Source organism: Maniola hyperantus, chromosome 14 (assembly GCF_902806685.2).
Source record: "Maniola hyperantus chromosome 14, iAphHyp1.2, whole genome shotgun sequence".
NCBI classification, from domain to species: domain Eukaryota; kingdom Metazoa; phylum Arthropoda; class Insecta; order Lepidoptera; family Nymphalidae; genus Maniola; species Maniola hyperantus.
The window spans coordinates 10388943-10409589 of NC_048549.1; the positions used below are offsets into that span (position 1 = coordinate 10388943).

A 20647-nucleotide genomic window follows, 5' to 3' on the forward strand; every position below is an offset into this window, starting at 1 on the left:
ATACAAATCATGAGCCTGAATAATATTAAGTATAGCTTATAAGTGAAAGTTTTTATCGAAACATCAATCTTAAACTTCGAAACTTATAAATTCAGAATTATATATTATTGTAGTATTGTTAGATTTTTGAACAAAAAATATAATGTTTTTGCTTTGCTTATAGAAACAGGTAAGACAGACAGGCATGTAGGTTTCATCATCGCGTAGATACGAATTCGTAGGTTAAATAATTTTTTTAAAATGATATTATATACTTACCAAGTTGCATTCATGTGGCTATGAGGCCTTCCATTAAGTACTCGGATACCTGTAGCTGAAAGCCTAGTTATATAAATAAAATCAGTTTTACAAATCATTTACAGAACACGAGCTCACGTTTAATTTCACACTAAACACTGGGACTACAAGAAAACTAGTAATAAACTCTAAAAGAAAACTCAACGGGGGAGAGTGGCACAAGATTTGGATAGACTACAACTTCTATCACGTCAGGTTCATGTTGAACACAGAGTATCAGATGCTGAATCTCTTGCAAGAAGAGGAATTCGGTCCATTTGAAGGCTCCATGTTCATTGGAGGTGCTACTGCGTAAGTAGTTTTGTTTATTTTCCCAAATCATCAAATTTCCTCAGAAAAAAAGGGTTTTTTAATTAATTTTCCCTTTGAATATCCACGTTGTATGATCAAAGTAAATGTAAATAAATTCTACTTACCTGAATAAGCTTTTTTTCAAAGTACACGTCGTTTTAAATTGCCAACAGTAGCAAAACATTGAAAATTTGCAACCAGAACGCTGGCAAAAACGAAGACGGGTGATAGAACTGATGATAACTATGATACCACAAAACGCAAAAAAATATTTACATATCCTGTAATGTTAAAGTTTACGATATATTGCAAGTAAAACATCTGATTGACGCTAGAGGTCAACGAACGTTGCCTGGCCACTCGGAGTCAATATCGCGTCGTAGGTGGGGCATTGACCCGAGTTTTGCACGCTATACATTGCGGGTTTGAAAAATACTAAATAACTAAAACTACAAAATGAGGCAAATGGTTATGGGTATTGGATTGTGTTTAGATAGTATGACAATAACGCTAAGTTTTTGCTAGCAGTCTGGTTACATCCTGTATATAGCCACAAAATAGGAACGAAGTAACTTTTAGTACTTTCCTACGTACTCTAGTTACTAGATAATACTGATTAGATTACCACATAGAAGTTTCTGAGAGCTATTTCATATTTTCCTGTAGATCGCTTGGGCATATTTAACCAAATGCTGTTTTCAGATCTTCTAAAAAATTCAATTTCAGAGAACATCTAAAAAAATCCGCAGTACACCAGGGTTTGATAGGTTGTTTCCGAGGTTTAGTAGTGAATGGTGAAATCCTGGATATATACAGCTACATGTCCGTCCATTTGTCTGAAATCATAAAGGACTGCAAGCCGTCCTGTGTGCCCAACCCATGCCAGAATAAAGCCACTTGTAAAGAGTTATGGTCAACTTATGAGTGCATCTGTAAGAACCCTTGGGCGCATTTGGGAGTACACTGTGAAGAAAGTAAGTATCATCATCACCATCATCAATCTGTGAAGATGCTCAGTTAGGTATAGGCCTTCCCTAATAAGCGCCACCAGTGGCGTGATTCGCTAACTCAGTGTCTAACGTTTATTTTTAATCCATTGAAGGTTTTCTTCGAAGAATTATGTTAAAATCACTCAATGAAGTAGCTATGTAGAACCAACCAATGTGTAATGAGCTCGCTGCCGATAATTCTGTGTTAGTCACTGAGTTAGCGAATCACGCCGCAGGTCCTCAGGCTTCCTCATCTTGTCATTTCCCATCTCTTCTCTTCATATCATAGGTCCATCGTGCTGGAGGGTGGCCCACACTACACTTACATAATACGCGGTAAGTAATTAGTTATAGGTAGGATTATGATACAAAGGTATGACACATTTTAAACGCTTATTAGGTAAGTAGTACTCTTGGGAAGGCCTATGTCCAGCAGTGGACGCAAACAGGCTGATTGATTGATTGAGGTAAGTTAAGTTAGATTTTAAGTACTGTCTGTTTATGTATGTTGTCATGAATCATCAAATAAAAAGGGATTCCCTAAACTAGTCTACCAACGAAAAGAAAAGGGAAAACGCTATAATTTCGTCTTTGGTAATAGTAAGAGGATAACGGTTTCTCTCACTTTCTGATACGCTATTATCTTACATGCAAGCAGTATTAATGATAATATAAAATCTACGTAAGATTTCCCTTTCTAGTGAAGACTGCGTAAGGTATGTTTTTTATTCCGATACAAGTTAGCCCTTGACTGCTATCTGACCTAGTGGTATGTGATAGTGTAATCTAAGGTGGAAGCGGGCTAACTTGGATGGCGTATAGTAGTAGGGGGAAGTTTCATTAAACTGGTAACCCTGATCGGTTTCTACGCGGCATTTTACCGGATCGCTAAATCGTTTGGCGGCACGGCTTTGCCGGTAGGGTGGTAACTAGCCAAAGCCTCCCACCAGACCAGACCAGAGACAATTTAGGAGTTATAAATTCCCAAATTGCTCTTACCGTGAATCGAACTCGGGACCTCCACTTATGTTATTTTCTGAATGGAATAGTTTTCTTTGACGTGAAAACTTGAAATTTATTACTCAATTCAGTAGTTTCCTAATTTCATATTAAAAAACCATGTCTCCTTAAATCTAAAACCTAGACAATGTACTGAAACTAACTAACATTGCAATCTTTTCAATTTAAATTGCCAAGCAAATATCCTATTGCGAAAAAGCTAATTTACCGTTACACAAGAAAAGACAATGCTAATAGGATTGTCACGATTTGTCGCGTTCGCTATGGATTAAGAGCCAGCGTATGCCAGATCTTCGTTATTTTATAAAAGCTGGAAGTTACTCTGCGTATTGTTCCTAACACAGGGAGGAACGATCAGCGACTTTAAAGTTTGGATTATGGTTGCTTTGGGAGATAACGTGTAAAAAAAAATTACGTCAAAGTAATTTTTTTAATTTTTTCGGAATAGTATTAGAAATCACGTCATGCATTGCCAGACACTTAGTATCGTGGCAGCCCCTGGCAGACACCCTTAAACTTTTAAGTGTATAATTTTTTTTACACCTTTACCACCTGTTATCTCCCTAAGTCACCATGATCTAAACTTCATAGTCGCTGATCGTTCCTCCCTGTGTTGGGGACAATACGCAGAGAAACTTTCCGCTTTTATATTATAAGGAAGGTCTAGCATGTGCTGGCTCTTTCTCTATTACCTAATCTCTGATACAAAGAGATTTTATCAAACACTAATATCTCACATTTTATTATTGAGATGCTGGTGCGAACTCGGTTGTATACAATATCTAAACTAAGCTAATTTGACAGGTCTAAAATTGCTATCTTTTTGTTTGTACTTAGAGAACATTGTGAAAAAAACAGCATAGTGACTTTCAAAAAGTGTATATAGATAAACAATGTTTTAAAAAATATGATTACCTACTGGTTAAGACGTCATCAGCCTCCATTTCGGAATGTCGGGGGTTCGATCCCGAGCATGCACCTCTTACTTTTCGGAGTTATGTGCGTTTTAAGCAACATATTGTGGTTAAAGAATTTTATTCTCAAAAGAAATCAGATATACAAATTTCACTTAATGAGAAATTATAGTAACATAACTTAAACTAATTTTATCTTTCGGCACAGCGCGGTGGCAAGCAACAACACGATCGTAAAAATAGCGGGTAGTATAATGTATGGCAATGCTCATACACTTTGCCGGCAGGGCCGGACTCAGATATTTATAATAACAAAATATTGTTAAAGCGATATTGTGTCAGACAGACACTATTTCGCTTTTACAATATTAGTATGTTCGTCCATCCGACCGTCCGTCGGTCCGTCCGTCCGTCTGTCTGTCCGTCTGTCTGTCTGTCTGCTAACTTTTCACGGCCTATCCGTTCAACCGATATTGACGAAATTTGGTACAGAGATAGCTTGCATCCCGGAGAAGGATAAAGGCTACTTTTTATCCCGGAAAATCAAAGAGTTTCCAAGGGATTTTAAAAATCTAAATCCACGCGGACGAAGACGCGGGCATCGTTTAGTTCAATATCACTTGCTGTGACGGTGAAGGAAAACATCGTGAGGAAGCCTGCATGTTTGAGAGTAGGTACTAACTCTTTTTTGTTCTTAAAGATGAGTGAAGTTTGCCAATTCACACTGGGCCAGCGTAGCCCTTCTCATTCTGAGAGGAGACCCGTGATCTGTAGTGGGCCGGTAATGGTTGATCATGACGATTATGATACCTTTCTAGATAAGTAATTCTTAATCTATCAGATATAGATAATAGATGAGATTGTAACAGATATCTAAACCTCCTTACAATAATAATTTACATAACCACAATTAAACATAAAGTTCTGCTTTAGAAATAAACCGCAAGATTTTACTAATTACTTCCTATACTTGCTCTTGTATTATTGTAGTTTAGGAAACGTTTTATTTACAAGTAAGTAATTACTATTTTGCATAACAAGGCCTTCTATACGGTTCATGAGATACAGCCCGCTGGCAAACCAACGGGCCGTCATACTTAAAGACCGACAGACAGCGAAAGCGGGTCCTGTTAGTAGGTACTCTTCGGATACGGAACCCTAAAAATGAATCAACGAAACATCGGGATTTTTTAGTCTTTAATAGTTTAGTAGCATTTGGAATTAATGAAGGCAAAATTTTAAAGTGTTTTATTGTAAGTGGGAAATGCCCCTGACATTTTGCGTGGCCGATGGCTATCTGAATATTACTAACAAAGAATGGAACGCAACAAAACAAAAAAAAGATATTTGCATCTTTTTATTACCTACACGTTTCATATTAAATATTAATTCACAAAGACAGAACAGAAGTAGGTACAAAACACTCAAAACTAGCCTAAGTATAATTAGATACAATAAAATTAAGATATTAGCTACAAGAAAATACACGACAATTTGACATGACGATCGGGGAGCGAACGCCCCGCACACCCGCTCAGCCCCCGCCCCGCGTGCGGGGCATCCCCCCCGCTTCATACCCCGATTGCCATCTCGACCTGTCGCGTACTATAGCTGAGAATCTACTGCGAAAGCGCATTCGTCCTGTACGACAATCCAACCTATGGATTTAACATCTGAAATATTTTTATCTACTTTTCTACAAAATATTACCTTCATTACATACTACTTCCCACTTTAACATGGTTATCGTTTGCTGACCTCCCTAACCCATTGCAATGGTAACGGTGTGGTTACTTGTGTAAATTTTCAGACATAAACGAGAAAGCATTAACATTCCAAACCAAAGAGGCATACCTAAAGAAAAACTATCTAGTAGACAACGCGACAGACGCAGAAAAGATGCGACTGAAGAGAATGATGACAGAAAACGTCCTAATGAACCTGAGAACATACGACGACAACGCGCTAGTCCTGTACGCGAACGACAATCTAAACAACTTCATACATCTATTCATTCACAATGGAACGGAAATCATTTATCTATTCAACAACGAAGATGAGATCATACAAATGAATGTAACTTACGAGAAGATCAACAAAGGGGAAAGTGTTCAGATTGCTATCATAAGGACGGAGAATACGACCACTTTGCATGTGAATGATAAGAACACGACCATTGATAAAGTTGCGAAGCTTCTGTCTAACTATACTAATAAGCCGTGGAAGAACGCTGATTTGGGTGAGTTAACGAAATTTCAGAAGGATAGCTAATTAGAAAAAAAACAATACCTGCCGGTCCGGTATTCAATCCTTTTTTTAAGCTTTTTAGATAGGTATATACTTTCATCCTTAGTGCCTAGTGCCTTCATAGGCAGGTTGAAGCAATTGTAAAAACTACAATACTTTCTTTAAAATTGTCTGGGGCAGTTGAAAATAACTGCTCGAGCGGTTCATTTAGGTTGTTCAACGATCAACTGATCAAGCTGCCCGTATTTGACTGCTCTTACCTACTCTTTTGATACACCTACAGTAGCCGGCAAGAAATAATGCATATCGACCTTTAGGGTGAGATTTCGGATGTATAGAGCGTTGTCTCTGTCACTCATACCTATGTGACGTTTTGTCGGTCTCATCGACAGAGACAATGCTCTACAAAACCGCTATGTCTTCCTAAAGGTCGATATACAATATTTTCTGCCGCGTGCAGCTATTGTAATAGGAAAAGTGAAATTAAGTTAGCAGATATTCCTATTGAACGGATGTAGCGTCACACTTTTTTGTTCATTGTTCGCTAGTTCGCTAACTATGGGCCTCATAAGAAAGCTCAGAGTCACTCAGCGGGCGATGGAGAGAGCTATGCTGGAGTGTCTCTACGAGATCGAATCAGAAATGAGGAGATCCGTAGGAGAACTAGAGTAACCGACATAGCTCAACGGGTTGCGAAGCTGAAGTGGCAATGGGCAGGGCACATAGTTCGTAAAACCGATAGACGTTGGGGTCCCAAGGTGCTGTAATGGCGACCTCGCACCGGAAGACGCAGCGTTGGAAGACCCCCACTAGGTGGACGGATGACATCAGACAAATCGCAGGGAGCCGCTGGATTCAGGCGGCGCAAAACCGTGGCGTGTGGAAGTTCCTTACAAAAAGACCTACCACCAGCAGCTTACGTCTATCGGTTGATGATGATGATGATGATGAGTTAACATTTTGAACTTTATAAATATTTACGAGTAGGTACAAGTTGTCTGAAATAATAACATATATAATTTTATAAACGGTTGTAGAATTTTCGTGATTCAAAGACTATTTTTCCCGCTACGTTCTCATTAAAAACCCCATACCAATTTCTCCGATTAATTAAATAAATCTGTATATTTTAGAGGTAATCCGTCCTCAAAGACCCCCAGCGCCTCCAACGGACTACTTTCAGATGAACCTCGGAGGATACGACCCATACTCCCTACATCTAGCACCCAGAGTGGTCCTCCTTCCTCAGGGAGGGTACGTGGGCTGCGTGAGAGGATTCAAAATTGACGATCACGTGGTTGATTTACCCAAAAAGGCTCAGCAGAATATTGAACAAGGTAAAAAATTTAACGGCTAAATACAATTTTGTTTACCTTGCAGTTAATAAAATTATAATTCTATATTCACACCAGACCTAGGTAGCCTAGTGGTTAGGACGTCAGAGGTTGGGGGTTCAATCCCGGGCGCACCTGTAACTTTTCGGAGTTATGTGCGTTTTAAGTACTTAAATATACCTTGCTGTAAAGGTGAAGGAAAACATCGTGAGGAAACCTGCATGCCTGAGAGTTCTTCATAATGTTCTCAAAGGTGTGTGAAGTCTATCAATCCGCACATGGCCAGCTTGATAGACTACGGCCAAAACCCTTCTCATTCTGAGAGAAGACCCGTGCTCTGTAGTGAGCCGGTGATGATCATGATGATGATGATGATGATACAAAAATATAAAAAATCCCGACTTTTAAAAAAAAAACCTAATTTAACCAAAAAATCATTATATAGATCTCACAGGCGTCCTGCCAGAATGCAACATGAAATGCGATTCCGAGCCCTGTAAAAATGGCGGAATTTGCACCGAAGACTTCACAAACCAGGAGAGTAGCTGTGATTGCGAACTGACCAGTTATTTTGGTGAATATTGCATGGAAGAAAAAGGCGCGGACTTTAATGGCGAAAGCATTCTACAGAGGAAATTCGTTTTAACCGGACCCGTGTTAAAAGTGAGCTTCAAAAGTTAATTATATACTGTAGCGGTCACCGTCCCTTTCAGAAAAATGTATAATTTTTAATTTTTGAGTATATCAATGTGAAAGTCAAAACTTGTAATTGTGTGACACGTTTTTCTTTCAATGTAGTTATAAGTATCTAGATGCTCAGTCGATATTATTGAATTTCCTATTCTACCACGTCACGTCTCTAGAATATTTATCTCTTCACATTTATCTCTATACCAAATTTCATCAAGATCGGCTTAGCACTTTAGCCATAAAAGGTAACAAACAGACAACACTTTGACATTTACTTAGTAAAAGGATTATATAATAAAAATATATTATGAAGCGTTGTATTAATCTTCAAACATTAATTACAGGTAAAAATCAATTTAGCTTTCTCGAGCAACGATCTTAGACAAAAGAACACAGTTCTGCTACTGGTGCAAACAGAAAACAAGTGAGTATATGAAATTGGATCAAAATAAGCACACAAAAACTGCCATAATCAAATGAGCGAGAAAAATACTTGGAGGGGAAAAAATACACAAACAGAAAAACCTATAAATACACGCACACGTATACATCTGTGCAAATGCTGACATAAAAGTAAAAAGAGAGAAAAACAACGATCTTAGACTAAAGAACACAGTTCTGCTAGTAATACAAACAGAAAACAAGTAGTTAAGTAGGTAGGATTAAAATAATCACATAATAAATGCCATTGTGAAATGGGAAAGAAAGATACTTAGAAAAAAATACACAAACAGAAGAACCGCAAACACCCGCCCACATACACATCTGCGCAAATGCTGACATATAAAAGTAAAAAGAGAGAAAACCATAAAATCACATATATTATACACGCACGTACTCTCATACAAAGACGATCTTTCAAGAATTCCCCATAATTTTCAACTGTCAAATTCTTACAGGCGTAGTTATTACTTACTGGTAGCAATCACACAAGACGGCTATCTAAAATTCGAGGAAGACAGAGAAGAATATGCTTATGGTGCTGAATTTAAGAATAGAAATTTCTTAAATGGTAAGTCAGATAATGTAAATCAAATGACGATAACATTAATTATATTCTAGAAGAAGTATAAACTTAATTTAACTTAAGAAAATAACTAGTTACACTAGAAAAATGCTCGATAGATAGATCAAATTACATAATAAATAAAAATCATCATCATCGTGCTAATGCAATATAAAAATTTATTAGCAATATTATCATAATCATGAAAGAAGCTAAAATGAGAATTGTAATAGTTATAACGGTGCTTAGTTAGAACAGGGGAATATAACAAAATATTATGATTACCCAATAGATTGCTTAGAAAAAGTGTTAAAAATAAATGGAATTTTTTGTTAATTTTAAAAGAACGACGTTCAAAAATCAGCAGACTAATTAATTTTTTTCAGGGGCACGTCACACAGTATACTATACTAGAATAGGTCAAGAAGCAATGCTACTAATAGACAGAATAGAAGTACCCTTAGAGAAATTACCACCAGAAGGTCTATGGGAAGTGTACGATGTAGGTTCTAATGAGGTACAGATTGGTGGTCTCAATACTACAGATCCAAGGCTTAAAATATACAAGGGATATAATGGATGTCTTTCGAGTAAGTAAAATAAAGTATTTTAAAAGAATTTTATAGAGATTTTCTATTTAATATTTGCTTCAGAAAGCTTTTATTTTAAAATTTGATCTGAATCTGAAAATGTGTTGCATTCAGTCTTACTATAGATCTTAGATTAGATTATGTAAATCTGAAAATACTTGTAAGTCAAAAGAGGATTTGCTCAAACATGATCTGAAAGGGTAAAAATTTCCATTAGGGTCAAGAAATTTCTTTAAAACTTCAAACAAATTCTTCGTATACCTAATTATACAGAACTTTTCAATCCCAGATATCTTCGTGGAATTAAATGATTATGAAATGAAACCTCTCGAAGAATACATGCTCTTCACTCGATCTGATGCCGAAAAAGTGAACGCTGTTAACGCTCAAGGCGTTAGGAGTGCACAATGCTCATCTGATTTCGATGAAGCTTGGCCTGAACATGATCAACTTGGAGCTACACATAACGGCAGCTTTCTTATTGTTAGTATTCTTGAACCTTAAAGTTGAAAATATCTTAGATAAACCTTTCTGATTACTCAGTAGGTTCCAGTTCACCTAAGTCTATAAGACTAGGCAGTGTTAATTTTTAAGACCACAATTGCTTCGCTTTTTCTGCAAATAAGTCTCTTAGTGGTTTAATGTAAATAATCCCCCGGTATCCATTGCAGTGAAGCGTAGCGGAGATGAGTTCAGCAGACCAATCAGATTTATTGATAGATGACGTGAAAAAAAAAATCCCGTCACTTATCAATAATCTAATTGGTTTACTAAACACATCTCTATCCACTTCCACTTTGGTAAATAATTATGTTTATTCACTTTTTTTATTCACATTCTTCATTTTCAAGATGTTCAATTGGATACTGGACCATAAAATTCTTTATATTTTTTACTCAATATATTAAATTATTCTGTTTTATTAGGTACCTCCTTATTTTGTCTCATTTAACTACAACTTGTTTCTTTTTTCTTTTTCACCAAAGTACTCCATTCACTGATATTTATTATTTATCTAATCTTTCATCTACTAAAATTTTATTTTTGTTTTTGCCATTGATTTACAGAGTGTTGACAAAACCTGGGTTGAAGATCCACCCTCCAGAGTTCCATACGACTCGTTGAACTTGCAGCCTGACACTGAAGAGGAGAATACAGATAAATTCTTTATAGCTCTAATCGTTATATTCCTACTTGGTCTCTGCTACACCGGTTCCCATGTAAGAGTGATTTAATTACTTCTGCTTCGTTTAATTATAGTACAGACAGGTTGAGATGGTAATCAGGGTGGGAACGCCCCACACACCCGCACAACCCCCGCGATAACCCTGTGTGGATGAGCGCGAGCGCTGTGCGGGTGTGTGGGGTGTCCCCTCATCTCATACCCCGATTTCCGTCTCGACCTGTCGCGTACTATAGGTAGTTCCCATATAGTTAGTTACTTTTCTATTTCATGTCATTTCGATTTTTTCACTTTGTCCCTCTGTTTCAATAACTTTCGTAGGTACAAGATTTCACTTGAGTTTTCCTCTTATTTTCAATAAAAACTACAATAATCGTATTTTGTTGTAGATGTGGCGAACACACAAAGCCTACAAACTGAGGCTGGAAAAAGAAACAGATGAAAACATTTTGAGGAGCAAAGAAAAAGCAACCAAATTGCAAGAGCCTTCAGTTTCATTAGTACAGGTAAAGATCAATTTTATATCTTACAATCTTCCTAATATTATAAATGCGAAAGTGTGTCCGTCCGTCTGCTAGCTTTTCACGGCCCAACAGTTTAACTGATTTTGATGAAATTTAGTACAGAGTTAGCTTACATCGAGGGAAAGACATTAGGCTACCTACGTTTTATACCGGAAAATCAATATATAGTACTTAATACATTTTCCTTCCAAAGCTCAACAAAGATGAAGAAATCAAAGAAGTAGAGAAGAAACTAAACGGAGTAGTGATAGATGTCGTTCCAACCATCATAATAGAAGCAACTGAAGACAAGCCACCCAGTAGACGAGGATCTTTGAGATTTAGGGGTAAGCAAATATGTGAAAATTTTAGATAAATATTTAATTAGCAATAAAATCACCCATAGTTCTAAATTAGGTAATAAATATGATAAGCTAGGTACAAAACTTTATAACGCAAAGCATCCTAGAAAGCTGAAATACGAGTACCTAGTTTAGATTAATTCTTATACCGAATTATTTTATTCAATGACCCTGAAAAATTTATAAAGATCAATTATCGGAAAAAAAGAATCTAGCATTCTTAACTTTTTGTTCTCTCTTTTGAAATATTTACTTACCTACTTGCTTGCCTAAATGCTTAGGTCCATGATTTTGATAAAAATGTATAACACATTCCTGTTAAACATTTGACCGCAGATATGGTAGATAAAGATATAGCGTGGGAGCCTCTGGAAGAGAAAGATGAAATGCTAGAAAATGGAGAAGAAGAAGATGAAGATGAACAAGATGAAAACGAAGAAGATGAAGACGATGAAGAAGAAGAAGAAGATGGTAAAGACAAAGAAAGCGCTTCCGATGAAGCAAGTGAAGATGGAACCGATTCAGATAACGATAAAAGTGTATGTAAAGTACCTAAATAAGCTAGAGTTGATTCTAATTTCCATGCTGTAATAGCCTAGTGGTTAAGACGTCCGTCTCCTAATCGGAGGTCGGCGGTTTGATCCCGGGCACGCACCTTTAATTTTTCGGATTTAATATGTGCGTGTTATGTAATTAAAAAGCAAAACATCGTGAGGAAACCTGCATGTCTGAGAGTTCTCCATGTTCTCAAAGGTGTGTGAAGTCTGCCTATCCACATTGGGCTAGCATGGCAGACTATGGGCTAAACCCTTCTTTCTCATTTTGAGAGGAGACCCGGTTCAGTAGTAGGCCGGTAATGGGCTGATCATGATAATACTCTTATAATTCATAATTCATAATTCATAATTTTTTATTGCAAAAAATACACGTGAAGTGGTGTTACAATATTTTTTTGGAAACAGTGTATTACCAAGTATGGCGTGCAATGTTATTAAGTACAATAAATGACAATAATATATACCTAATTTAAATAAGTCATCAATAATTAGTATTTTAAAGGAGAATATTGAGTACGAAACAAAATAAAATATTGCGATTACAAAATGTCAATTATTAAAATTAATAAAATATTATGTAAACAGACATCAAATAGTGGAAAAAAGTATGTCAACATGCTATCATTAAAATTATTATTAGTTATAGTAGTTAGATTAGTAGTTGTTAACAACAAACACTTTATCCGCCAAATAATCATTCTTTGCAATTTAAGAAGTCATTAACCGAGTAAAAACAATGAAATAATAACCACTCGTGTAGCTTCCGTTTAAATTTAGGAAGTGTCATTTCTTTCATGGCCGTTGGTAGATTATTGAATATTTGAATCGCCATACAAAATGCATTTTGTCTATACAAAGTTAAGAGTCAAAGAGAATTTTTTATTTTAAATTGTCTCAGGTCTCAAGTTTGGAATGGAAAGTTTTGGCTGTGTCTGCGGTTAGCTAATCTACCAGTTACCATGCTGCCGGTCAAACCATGACATTCCAGACCACGACGATCAGATTCCAGAGCCAGAGCTCTTCAGTGCTGTAAAATTAAAATATATATATTATATATTTCAGAATACTCTTCCAAATGGTCCAGCCGACGGCACAGAGCCGGGCCCTCGGAAGTTATCAACCACGCTGTCGTCTCGTGAAGAAGAGAATACTATCGAGTTAAAAACAAGTTCATGATAATAAAAGTTTAATTTTTTTTTGGTTTTTTAATTACCTACTTCATGTAGTTAAATAATAAGTAGGCTATTATTTCCAAATAGAAGACGAAACCAAGTTTTTTTGCTAGAGTAATTAAATAATATTCTAGAATAGGCACGTATTTTAAAGCTTTACGAGTAAAAATACCTACCTTGCTAGTAACGTAAAGAAATAAAATATGGGAGTTCATCAGAAGTGGCATACAGTACTTTTTCTAAGGAGTTTAATTAAGTAGGTATATTAGCGCGTTCAAACTGAGAAAGGGAAATCGTGACGCCCTAGCCAGGACCTAATTTACCCACAGGCTTTTTAATTAGGCTAGAGCCTTGGGCGCAAAGGCCGAGCTTATCTTAGCAGCCACAACTTTTTCCTTCTCAATGACCTTTAGCAGAATTTCACAACAGGTGGACCTGAAAATGAACATGAGTAAGACGAAAACCATGTCTAATGCTTATTCCCGCCCTACCCACGTTGTGAGCTCGAAATTATAGAAGAGTGTTGTTGCTTGTTGCTTGCTTCGCTCACGCTTTATCATATTCTGAGAGCCTAGATTTGATTTCTCTGATTATTATTAGGTAATTAATCGTTTAACTATTAAAACTGACTAGGAACTGTACCATAAACTAAGATCGCCCAAAAACTTAGGCTGCGATCGCGCCTGTCCACTAAGTAAGCATACATCGTTGATTGTCGCAAGTTTCAACCGCGTCGCGGCGTCAGTCAACTTTCGTTATATTAGGGAGGGGATGGGGGGATTTCCGATGAATTTGCTACGGTCTTTAGGAGGTCTTTAGTTTCTAGTTGACTAGTTATCTTGGCGCGTGACGAAAATCGGAACTAACGTTACCGTCAAGTGTCCCCTTTGTTCTTGTTTGAATAATATTCTAAGCCTTTGTTCTCTAACAGCGCCCCCTGTCAATGTCATTGAAGTACCAAGAGAGCCTTGTCGCACCGTAGGTACCTACTGTTTTTTTCAAACGCGAGTCACATATTTTGATTCTTTGGATTCGATGCAGCAACTTGCTATGGTTTGGTTACTTGACACGTGTATTTCCAGCTTTATCCAACTAAGGTCGATCGTCTGTGTAACAGATGGATTTTTTTTTTAATTCTAGGGGCGCAGATAGAGTAATAAATCTAGATATACACGAACGTTTGCTTACTCATTCACACTAAAAAGAGAGCACAAATAAAGTAACTAATGTGATAAACAGAGACGCAGCTAACCTACATATTTTTTGTCCCCTATCGTGTAACCGATTTTTTTCAAGACTACATACAAGCCATGCAAAACAAACCATGAGAATTCATGGCGTAATATTGTATTTTTCATTAGTTATTTACTTGTTCTCACATAAAAAACGTTTAATACAAATATTGTTGATCTGTTAATACAATTATTGACTACTAAACAATGGTAATCATTATTGTCATATACATGTCGTGTTATTCATCGTTACGTCGTGCTATCGCTATCTTATACACGGTTACACAATACTTTAATCTACCTTTTTTACTCAATCTACGTCTAGGGCTAGCTAGAGCCTAGAATCCGGAGCCGTGATGAAGGCTTTAAATAAAACTTTTTTTAGTTTATGGTCAGTTCTCCTGTCAATTTGTCAATATTTTCGATTTACGAAAAAAAGGTTGTCGAATTTGAAACACAATAATATGGACGAAATTGAAAAAGAAAAAATAGCGGCTCTGCCTTCACAATTACTGGTTACCACAATATGCCATCCCATGGAGTATGCGAAGGTCCTCATCCAACTCGGATACGAGCCTTTACCCCCGCGGCGTTCGACAACCCTCTTCGGTCGGCCCGCTATGATATTACCTAACGTCTTTCAGTACATAAAGTATATCAAGAAGTCCGATGGTTTCTTCGGTTGCTACACGGGATTGTCGGCGAGAGTGCTCGGTTTGATCGCATCTAGTCAACTAACCTCTAAGGTAATACACGTCTGTGGTATCGACCTCCCTGAGATCAACGATCCTCCAAACATCGTCACCGACGAGGAACCTAATCTAGAAGAATACTACAAACTCGGACGTCGGGACATGATCATGCACACCGCATCAGTCATAGTGTCTTACCCTTTCCATGTAGTGTCAGTTAGAATGATGGCTGCATTTATTGGCAAAGATGAGGAATACAGCTCTTTATTGGGCGCGATTGTATCGATTTACCGAGACGATGGTATTATGGGCTTTTTCCATGGTATAGTGCCAAAGTTGTTTGCAGATTTGACCTGTGTCGCTGTCACTGGCATTTTGGCCTACTATGTAAACAAATATCTTGTGAAAACGAAAGACCTCAGATACTACACTGTGCCATTGCTCACATTTGTGACTAGCACTCTTACCTACCCACTAGTGGTAGTGTCAACTTGCATGGCTGTTGCTGGGAGCAGTCTGAAGGCAGGCAATCCCCCACTGATGCCTGTGTACCCATCGTGGCAAACGTGCTGGCGAGACCTTCTGAGAAACAAACAACACAAACGAGGTTCATCCCTAATCTTTAGGTACTACATTGCTCCCATTGCAGCTATGCAGTAATCGCCGTCATCATAATTTACTATTGCATTTATTATATTGTGTTTATTCGCTAAGTGTTATTCCACAATCACCAAAGTAGAGATTTTGACCTCTTGTAGAGAGTTAGAGACATATTATGTGTAAAGTGATTACTGTAAATAATTTAGTATAAATGACGTTTCATGTGAATTCGTTTTGCTAGATTGTCAAAGTACAGGTGGGGTTATATTTTAAATAAATATATTTTGTTTCAATGTAGTATTATTATTTGTTATTATATTTATAAAATAAAACACAAGATTAATCTGAATTGTTTATTTCAATTTTGCTAAAGCTTGGGCTTTAATAAACGTGTCTACCACATTTTTATCTAACATTCCTATAGCTCTTCTATGAATAGTAGGTACAAGAGCAGCACTACCTTTACTCTGCTCAAAGTCCATATAATCCATCCACACTTCAATATTATTGGTTCCATGATGTTGTATCAAAGCTTCATAACATTTTCTAACATTCTTCAAAGCCGGCTTCTCTTGGGAAAGTTCTAAATCAATCATAATTTTATGAACATCAACTTGTGTTGGTGGAGCCCTAATTAACTCATCATAGATCTGTCTTGCAGCTTTTATACCGTTGTGTTCATACATTTTTTGCAGAAGCTTCGGTTTTAGAGACAGTACTATTGCATTTTCACAGGTCTTGAATTTCTCATAGCATGACTTGAACTGAAAAAAATAACATGAATGAAAAAATCTTACTTTTTCTACGATAATGATATTCAAAGTAATTTTCCATACTTACAACAACATTAGAATCAATCTTGTCGAACATAAAATTCCATAGTGCAAGCATATCTTCAGATTTGAGACTTTTACCAGCATCTTGAAGTATGGATAACATTTTCTTTTCATCTGACTTATTAAGCAAAAGCTTTTCTTCCCAAAGCATTCTATAATGTGGATTTTTAGCTAATGCTGCATCAATTATCTGGAAAATAAATACACAGTGAGAAGTTTTTTATTTAATAAGCAGATTAATAACTGATAGCATGTATTAAATTAACCAATACCATGATACAATCTATTTTTTCGACAAATAAATATCCCCATTGTTATCATTTACAAAAGTAATATGCGAATTGAAACAGCTATGATCATTATTTTAAATCAAGGTTTATAAAGAACTGGAGAAGGCATGGCAGAGACTAACTCCACCATAATATTGTGGTTGTGGTGGTGGACCACTTCTATGATGTTAGTTATAAAAAGGCCAAGGGGCATTCCGCATTGGTACCGCCACTTCTACAATACCATAGAGAAGGATATACTTGTGCCATGTCTCAGTCACTTCTATTAATTAAAGCATGCTTTAATATACTGAGCCTGCAATATAGAAATACATGAATCAGAATCCTTTATAAATGCGAAAGTGTGTTTGTTTGTTGGTTTGTCCTTCAATCATGTCGCAACGGTGCTAAGGATTGACGTTGTTTTTTGCATGTGTGTAGTTAAAGACCTGCTTTTTATCCCGGAAAGTCAAAGAGTTCCTACGGGATTTTTAAAAACCTAATCCCACGCGAACGAAGTCGCGGGCATCACCTAGTTGTACTGTGTACATAATTAGATTTTCAAAATGAAAATTTCTACGATACCTCAGTGAGTTCATCTTTAGTAATTTCATCTTCCAATTTCAACATACTAATGCCAAAAGCATACATTTCGTTAGTAAGTAGCCCGTTCTCGTGACCGTAATTCCAAGCATGTTTAATGGTGCTAATTTTCTGTAACTCCGTACAAACACTATCCTTTATACCAAGTAGGCCATGGATATATTTAGTGCAGAGATTTTCATCTGGAAACTAAAAAGTAAACAAATTAGGTTTACATTAACATTAGGCCAAGTATCCACTAGCAATAAAACATGCAGAAGTCAGCTCTAGCATGTTTCTAAACAATGCGCGTCACCTGCACTATATAAATATTTGAAGCATGTTAATTACTGCAAGTTTTAATTGTTAAAATTGCACTAATTGAGAATGACAATTAACTTCTGAAATTTTTTATTGCTAGTCCACTTAGTATAATATTGTCATGAGACTGCACTGGGTTGATTGTAGGGCTGAATTTATTTGATGGCATCTGTACTTTATATCTGCCAATCTGCACCTGGTCAGCGTGGTGGACTATGGTCAAACCCTTCTCATACTGAGAGGAGACCCGCATATATAGTGAGCTGGCTATGGGTTGATCATGATGACGATGATGTACTTTATATTACAACAAAGTTTGGTTAATAGAGCGCACTTTGACTTTGCTCAGACTTAAAATTGAGTTAATATGAGACAGATTTATGTGAGAGATATACCTGTCTCGTTTTAACTCTGTCTTAAGTCTAAGCAAAGTCAGAGTGCGCTCCATAGACCTTACCCTTAGACGCAAGTGGTTGTCTGGATTAGAAATATGAATAAACATACTGATGAATAAAAAGAACTTTGACTTTGTTCTTGCGGAGTGGGTATTAATCTATTTACACCCTAAGGCTTACACTCTACCATAGAGAGTAACGCATTAGTTCTTCAGTCAACCTTTCATTAACATTGGTAAATTTAACTATTTGACGATTCAAAAGCACTTGTATAAGTTTACTTGAATAAAAATATATTCTATTCTATTCTGTTCCACTAGCCGTCTAGAAATCTTTTTATGTAATACCAACAGTACAATACTAGATAAGCTTATCTTTCGGCCAAGTAATGTTAGATTAAGATGTAATAAAATATTTACCTGTTGTAAGGCCTCCTCGTACACTGCAATATAATTATTTACTTCTGGAGGGTAATTGAACTCTTCACTAACATATTCTTCAATTTCTGTCCAGTGGCATTCCTATAAAAAAATTATCAAATATTATGCACTGCAATGAGACACACACCACTTATTTTTACATTGATGATAGTGATGGTACTATATATATCAGAAACCTTTCCACAAGTTCCAACAACAACTGTAAAAAGCTTCACCTCAATCAAATACAAGAGCATGGAGATATAGTTAGAGTTTCATGATAAATATTTTGTAGAAGCATCTAGAGCCCCGCCCCACATTTCCTGAGTGAATTTATTTTATTTAAAAAAAAACCTGAAAAAAAACACTGCTCCTAGCAATGAGTTACAAACAGAGAGAAAGAAAGAGAATGCGAAAAATTCACAGAGAGCACTTGAATTTATTTTATTTGATTGACATTGAGTTGATTTTTAACTTTTTATCATACCTCTAATTCCTTACTAGCAATATACGACCACACATTCTTGTCAGTCCTTCTGTTCCAAATCTCTTCTTTTATAGTATTGGTAGTTGCATCATCAATGCCAAATTTGATTGACAAATCACATAATTTGAACAAGTAATTCACGTCTGGTATGTTCTTTATACCACTTCTCCATACAATTTCAGCTCTTTTAAGATATTTTTCCTAGAAAAAAAATGACAATCTAAATAATGTATAGTAGGAAAAAGTGCTGATAGAGGATAGGCGTTGACCACGCTGGCCACATGTAGATTGACAGACTTCACAACTCTGAGCTACATACCTTTTCTTCTTCATTCTCTGCAGCTTGAAATGCAAACATAAGCTCAATTTCAAAAAGGTCCAAATATAGTATTTCAGACTCTGGGTGCCTGTGAATGCCTTTTAGAAGGAAATTCCTTGCATTTTCGAGATTTTTCTGTTCTTTACTCTCCCACATGCTTGCCATTTGCCACATCTTCGGCTTATCACCATGCATCTGTAAAATTAAGGTAGCTTTGTAAATACATATTATAAGTATATTAAATTATTATTGGTTATGTAAGAACACAGAATTTAGAAGCATAGAAGTGAAAGGATCAAACTTTCAGCAATCACTACCCATATAAATGCAAGTGTGTTTGTCCTTCAATCACGCAACGCAAAAATTTCAACAGATGTAATTTTTTGCATGGATATATTAACCTGAAGAGTAACATAGGCTACTTTTTATCCATGGAAATCAAATAGCTTCCGCATGATTGTTAATAACCTAAATGTACACGAACGAAGTCGCGAGCATCAGCTAGTGAAGAATAAGAGAAAGAGAGAGTAAACACAAACTTCTTCAACCTACCTGCAACATCTGAGCTATTATAGCAGACACAGCATAATTAAAGCCAACGCTTTGACAAAACTTTATATATTCAAAGTATATTGCAACATCATTCTGATATCTATATATAAATTGCTTGAATACTTTATTCAGCCTCTTAGCTATGGCATATTCAATATCTTTTTTCTTTTCTGAAAGTTTGGCTTGCCTCCTTCTTAATGAAATATCCTCAAGTAGGGCCAATTCAAAGGCTATGTATTGTACAAAATCATCTTTCTCTTTCATCCTACGTTGTATTCTGTATTCGAATTCTTTTCTTTTACGCGATAATTCTCTGAAATAACTGACCATGAAAATTGTGCTTTACACAGAAATAAATCAATAAGGAATGTAAAAACAAAATAGAAGTTTAATTATATTGGGAAACGGAACTCGTGAGAGGGAGGAACATTGAAAAATACTAGTAGAATTTTGAAAAACAAAGGTATTTACCTTATTTCGTCGTCGGTGTATAGATTTGTACGTTTCATTTGTTCTAACTCATTTATCATACCCTCAATACGCTGGTTAACTTGTTCCGCCATTTTTACGAGTTTTTAATTGAACTTTATATTAAAATAAATAACTTTTTTGAGAAGTTTCTTTCAAAATCTTAATAACAAAACGGCAAAATACACGAGCGATATCAGGATTCAGGTGACAGATTGAGGTTATTTTACAGATGAATAACTCTAGGGTGCCCTATGTCTACCACAGACCAACAACCGATTATATGATGTCTACAATATTTATTGCTGTTTTTTAGATTT

The 20647-nt window shown here is 36.3% G+C and overlaps 3 protein-coding genes across 6 annotated transcripts in view; 2 read left to right on the forward strand and 1 right to left on the reverse strand.

Moving 5' to 3' along the window:
- axo (axotactin) overlaps positions 1 to 13178 on the forward strand; it is a 29752-nt gene extending 16574 nt beyond the window's left edge. For 3 of the 4 annotated variants that reach the window (XM_069503063.1, XM_069503062.1, XM_069503064.1), the window contains exons 17-30: positions 363 to 588; positions 1291 to 1562; positions 5322 to 5750; positions 6892 to 7095; positions 7538 to 7755; positions 8127 to 8206; positions 8682 to 8794; positions 9175 to 9378; positions 9668 to 9861; positions 10446 to 10598; positions 10951 to 11067; positions 11279 to 11411; positions 11763 to 11965; positions 13046 to 13178. In XM_069503063.1, coding sequence (XP_069359164.1) covers positions 363 to 588; positions 1291 to 1562; positions 5322 to 5750; positions 6892 to 7095; positions 7538 to 7755; positions 8127 to 8206; positions 8682 to 8794; positions 9175 to 9378; positions 9668 to 9861; positions 10446 to 10598; positions 10951 to 11067; positions 11279 to 11411; positions 11763 to 11965; positions 13046 to 13159 — 2660 coding nt within the window. In that variant the 3' untranslated portion in view covers positions 13160 to 13178. The remainder of the gene's footprint in view (positions 1 to 362; positions 589 to 1290; positions 1563 to 5321; positions 5751 to 6891; positions 7096 to 7537; positions 7756 to 8126; positions 8207 to 8681; positions 8795 to 9174; positions 9379 to 9667; positions 9862 to 10445; positions 10599 to 10950; positions 11068 to 11278; positions 11412 to 11762; positions 11966 to 13045) is intronic. The other variant, XM_034975715.2, reaches the window with a different exon arrangement.
- Positions 13179 to 14783: 1605 nt separating this feature from the next.
- On the forward strand, positions 14784 to 16028 carry LOC117988565 (mitochondrial carrier homolog 2-like). Its single transcript, XM_034975721.2, has one exon. It carries the CDS (start codon positions 14852 to 14854, stop codon positions 15737 to 15739), a length of 888 nt encoding a protein of 295 aa, XP_034831612.1. The 5' UTR covers positions 14784 to 14851; the 3' UTR covers positions 15740 to 16028.
- On the reverse strand, positions 16019 to 20562 carry LOC117988564 (U3 small nucleolar RNA-associated protein 6 homolog). The gene is made up of 8 exons (XM_034975720.2): positions 20331 to 20562; positions 19860 to 20172; positions 19308 to 19502; positions 18989 to 19189; positions 18502 to 18603; positions 17370 to 17576; positions 16520 to 16705; positions 16019 to 16443 (listed from the first exon to the last, which is right to left on the reverse strand). The coding sequence occupies exons 1-8, from the start codon at positions 20420 to 20422 to the stop codon at positions 16033 to 16035; spliced, it is 1707 nt and encodes a 568-aa protein (XP_034831611.1). The 5' UTR covers positions 20423 to 20562; the 3' UTR covers positions 16019 to 16032.
- Between the last annotated feature and the right edge of the window lie 85 nt (positions 20563 to 20647).

Coding starts and splice junctions, on each gene's coding strand:
- LOC117988565 (XM_034975721.2), top strand. CDS start 14,852: ATGGACGAAATTGAAAAAGAAAAAATAGCGGCTCTGCCTTCACAATTA.
- LOC117988564 (XM_034975720.2), bottom strand. CDS start 20,422: ATGGCGGAACAAGTTAACCAGCGTATTGAGGGTATGATAAATGAGTTA. Junction 19,503..19,859: donor TAATAGCTCAGATGTTGCAG/GTAGGTTGAAGA, acceptor TTAATTTTACAG/ATGCATGGTGATAAGCCGAA. Junction 16,706..17,369: donor CTAAAGATGAACTCACTGAG/GTATCGTAGAAA, acceptor TTTATTTTCCAG/ATAATTGATGCAGCATTAGC.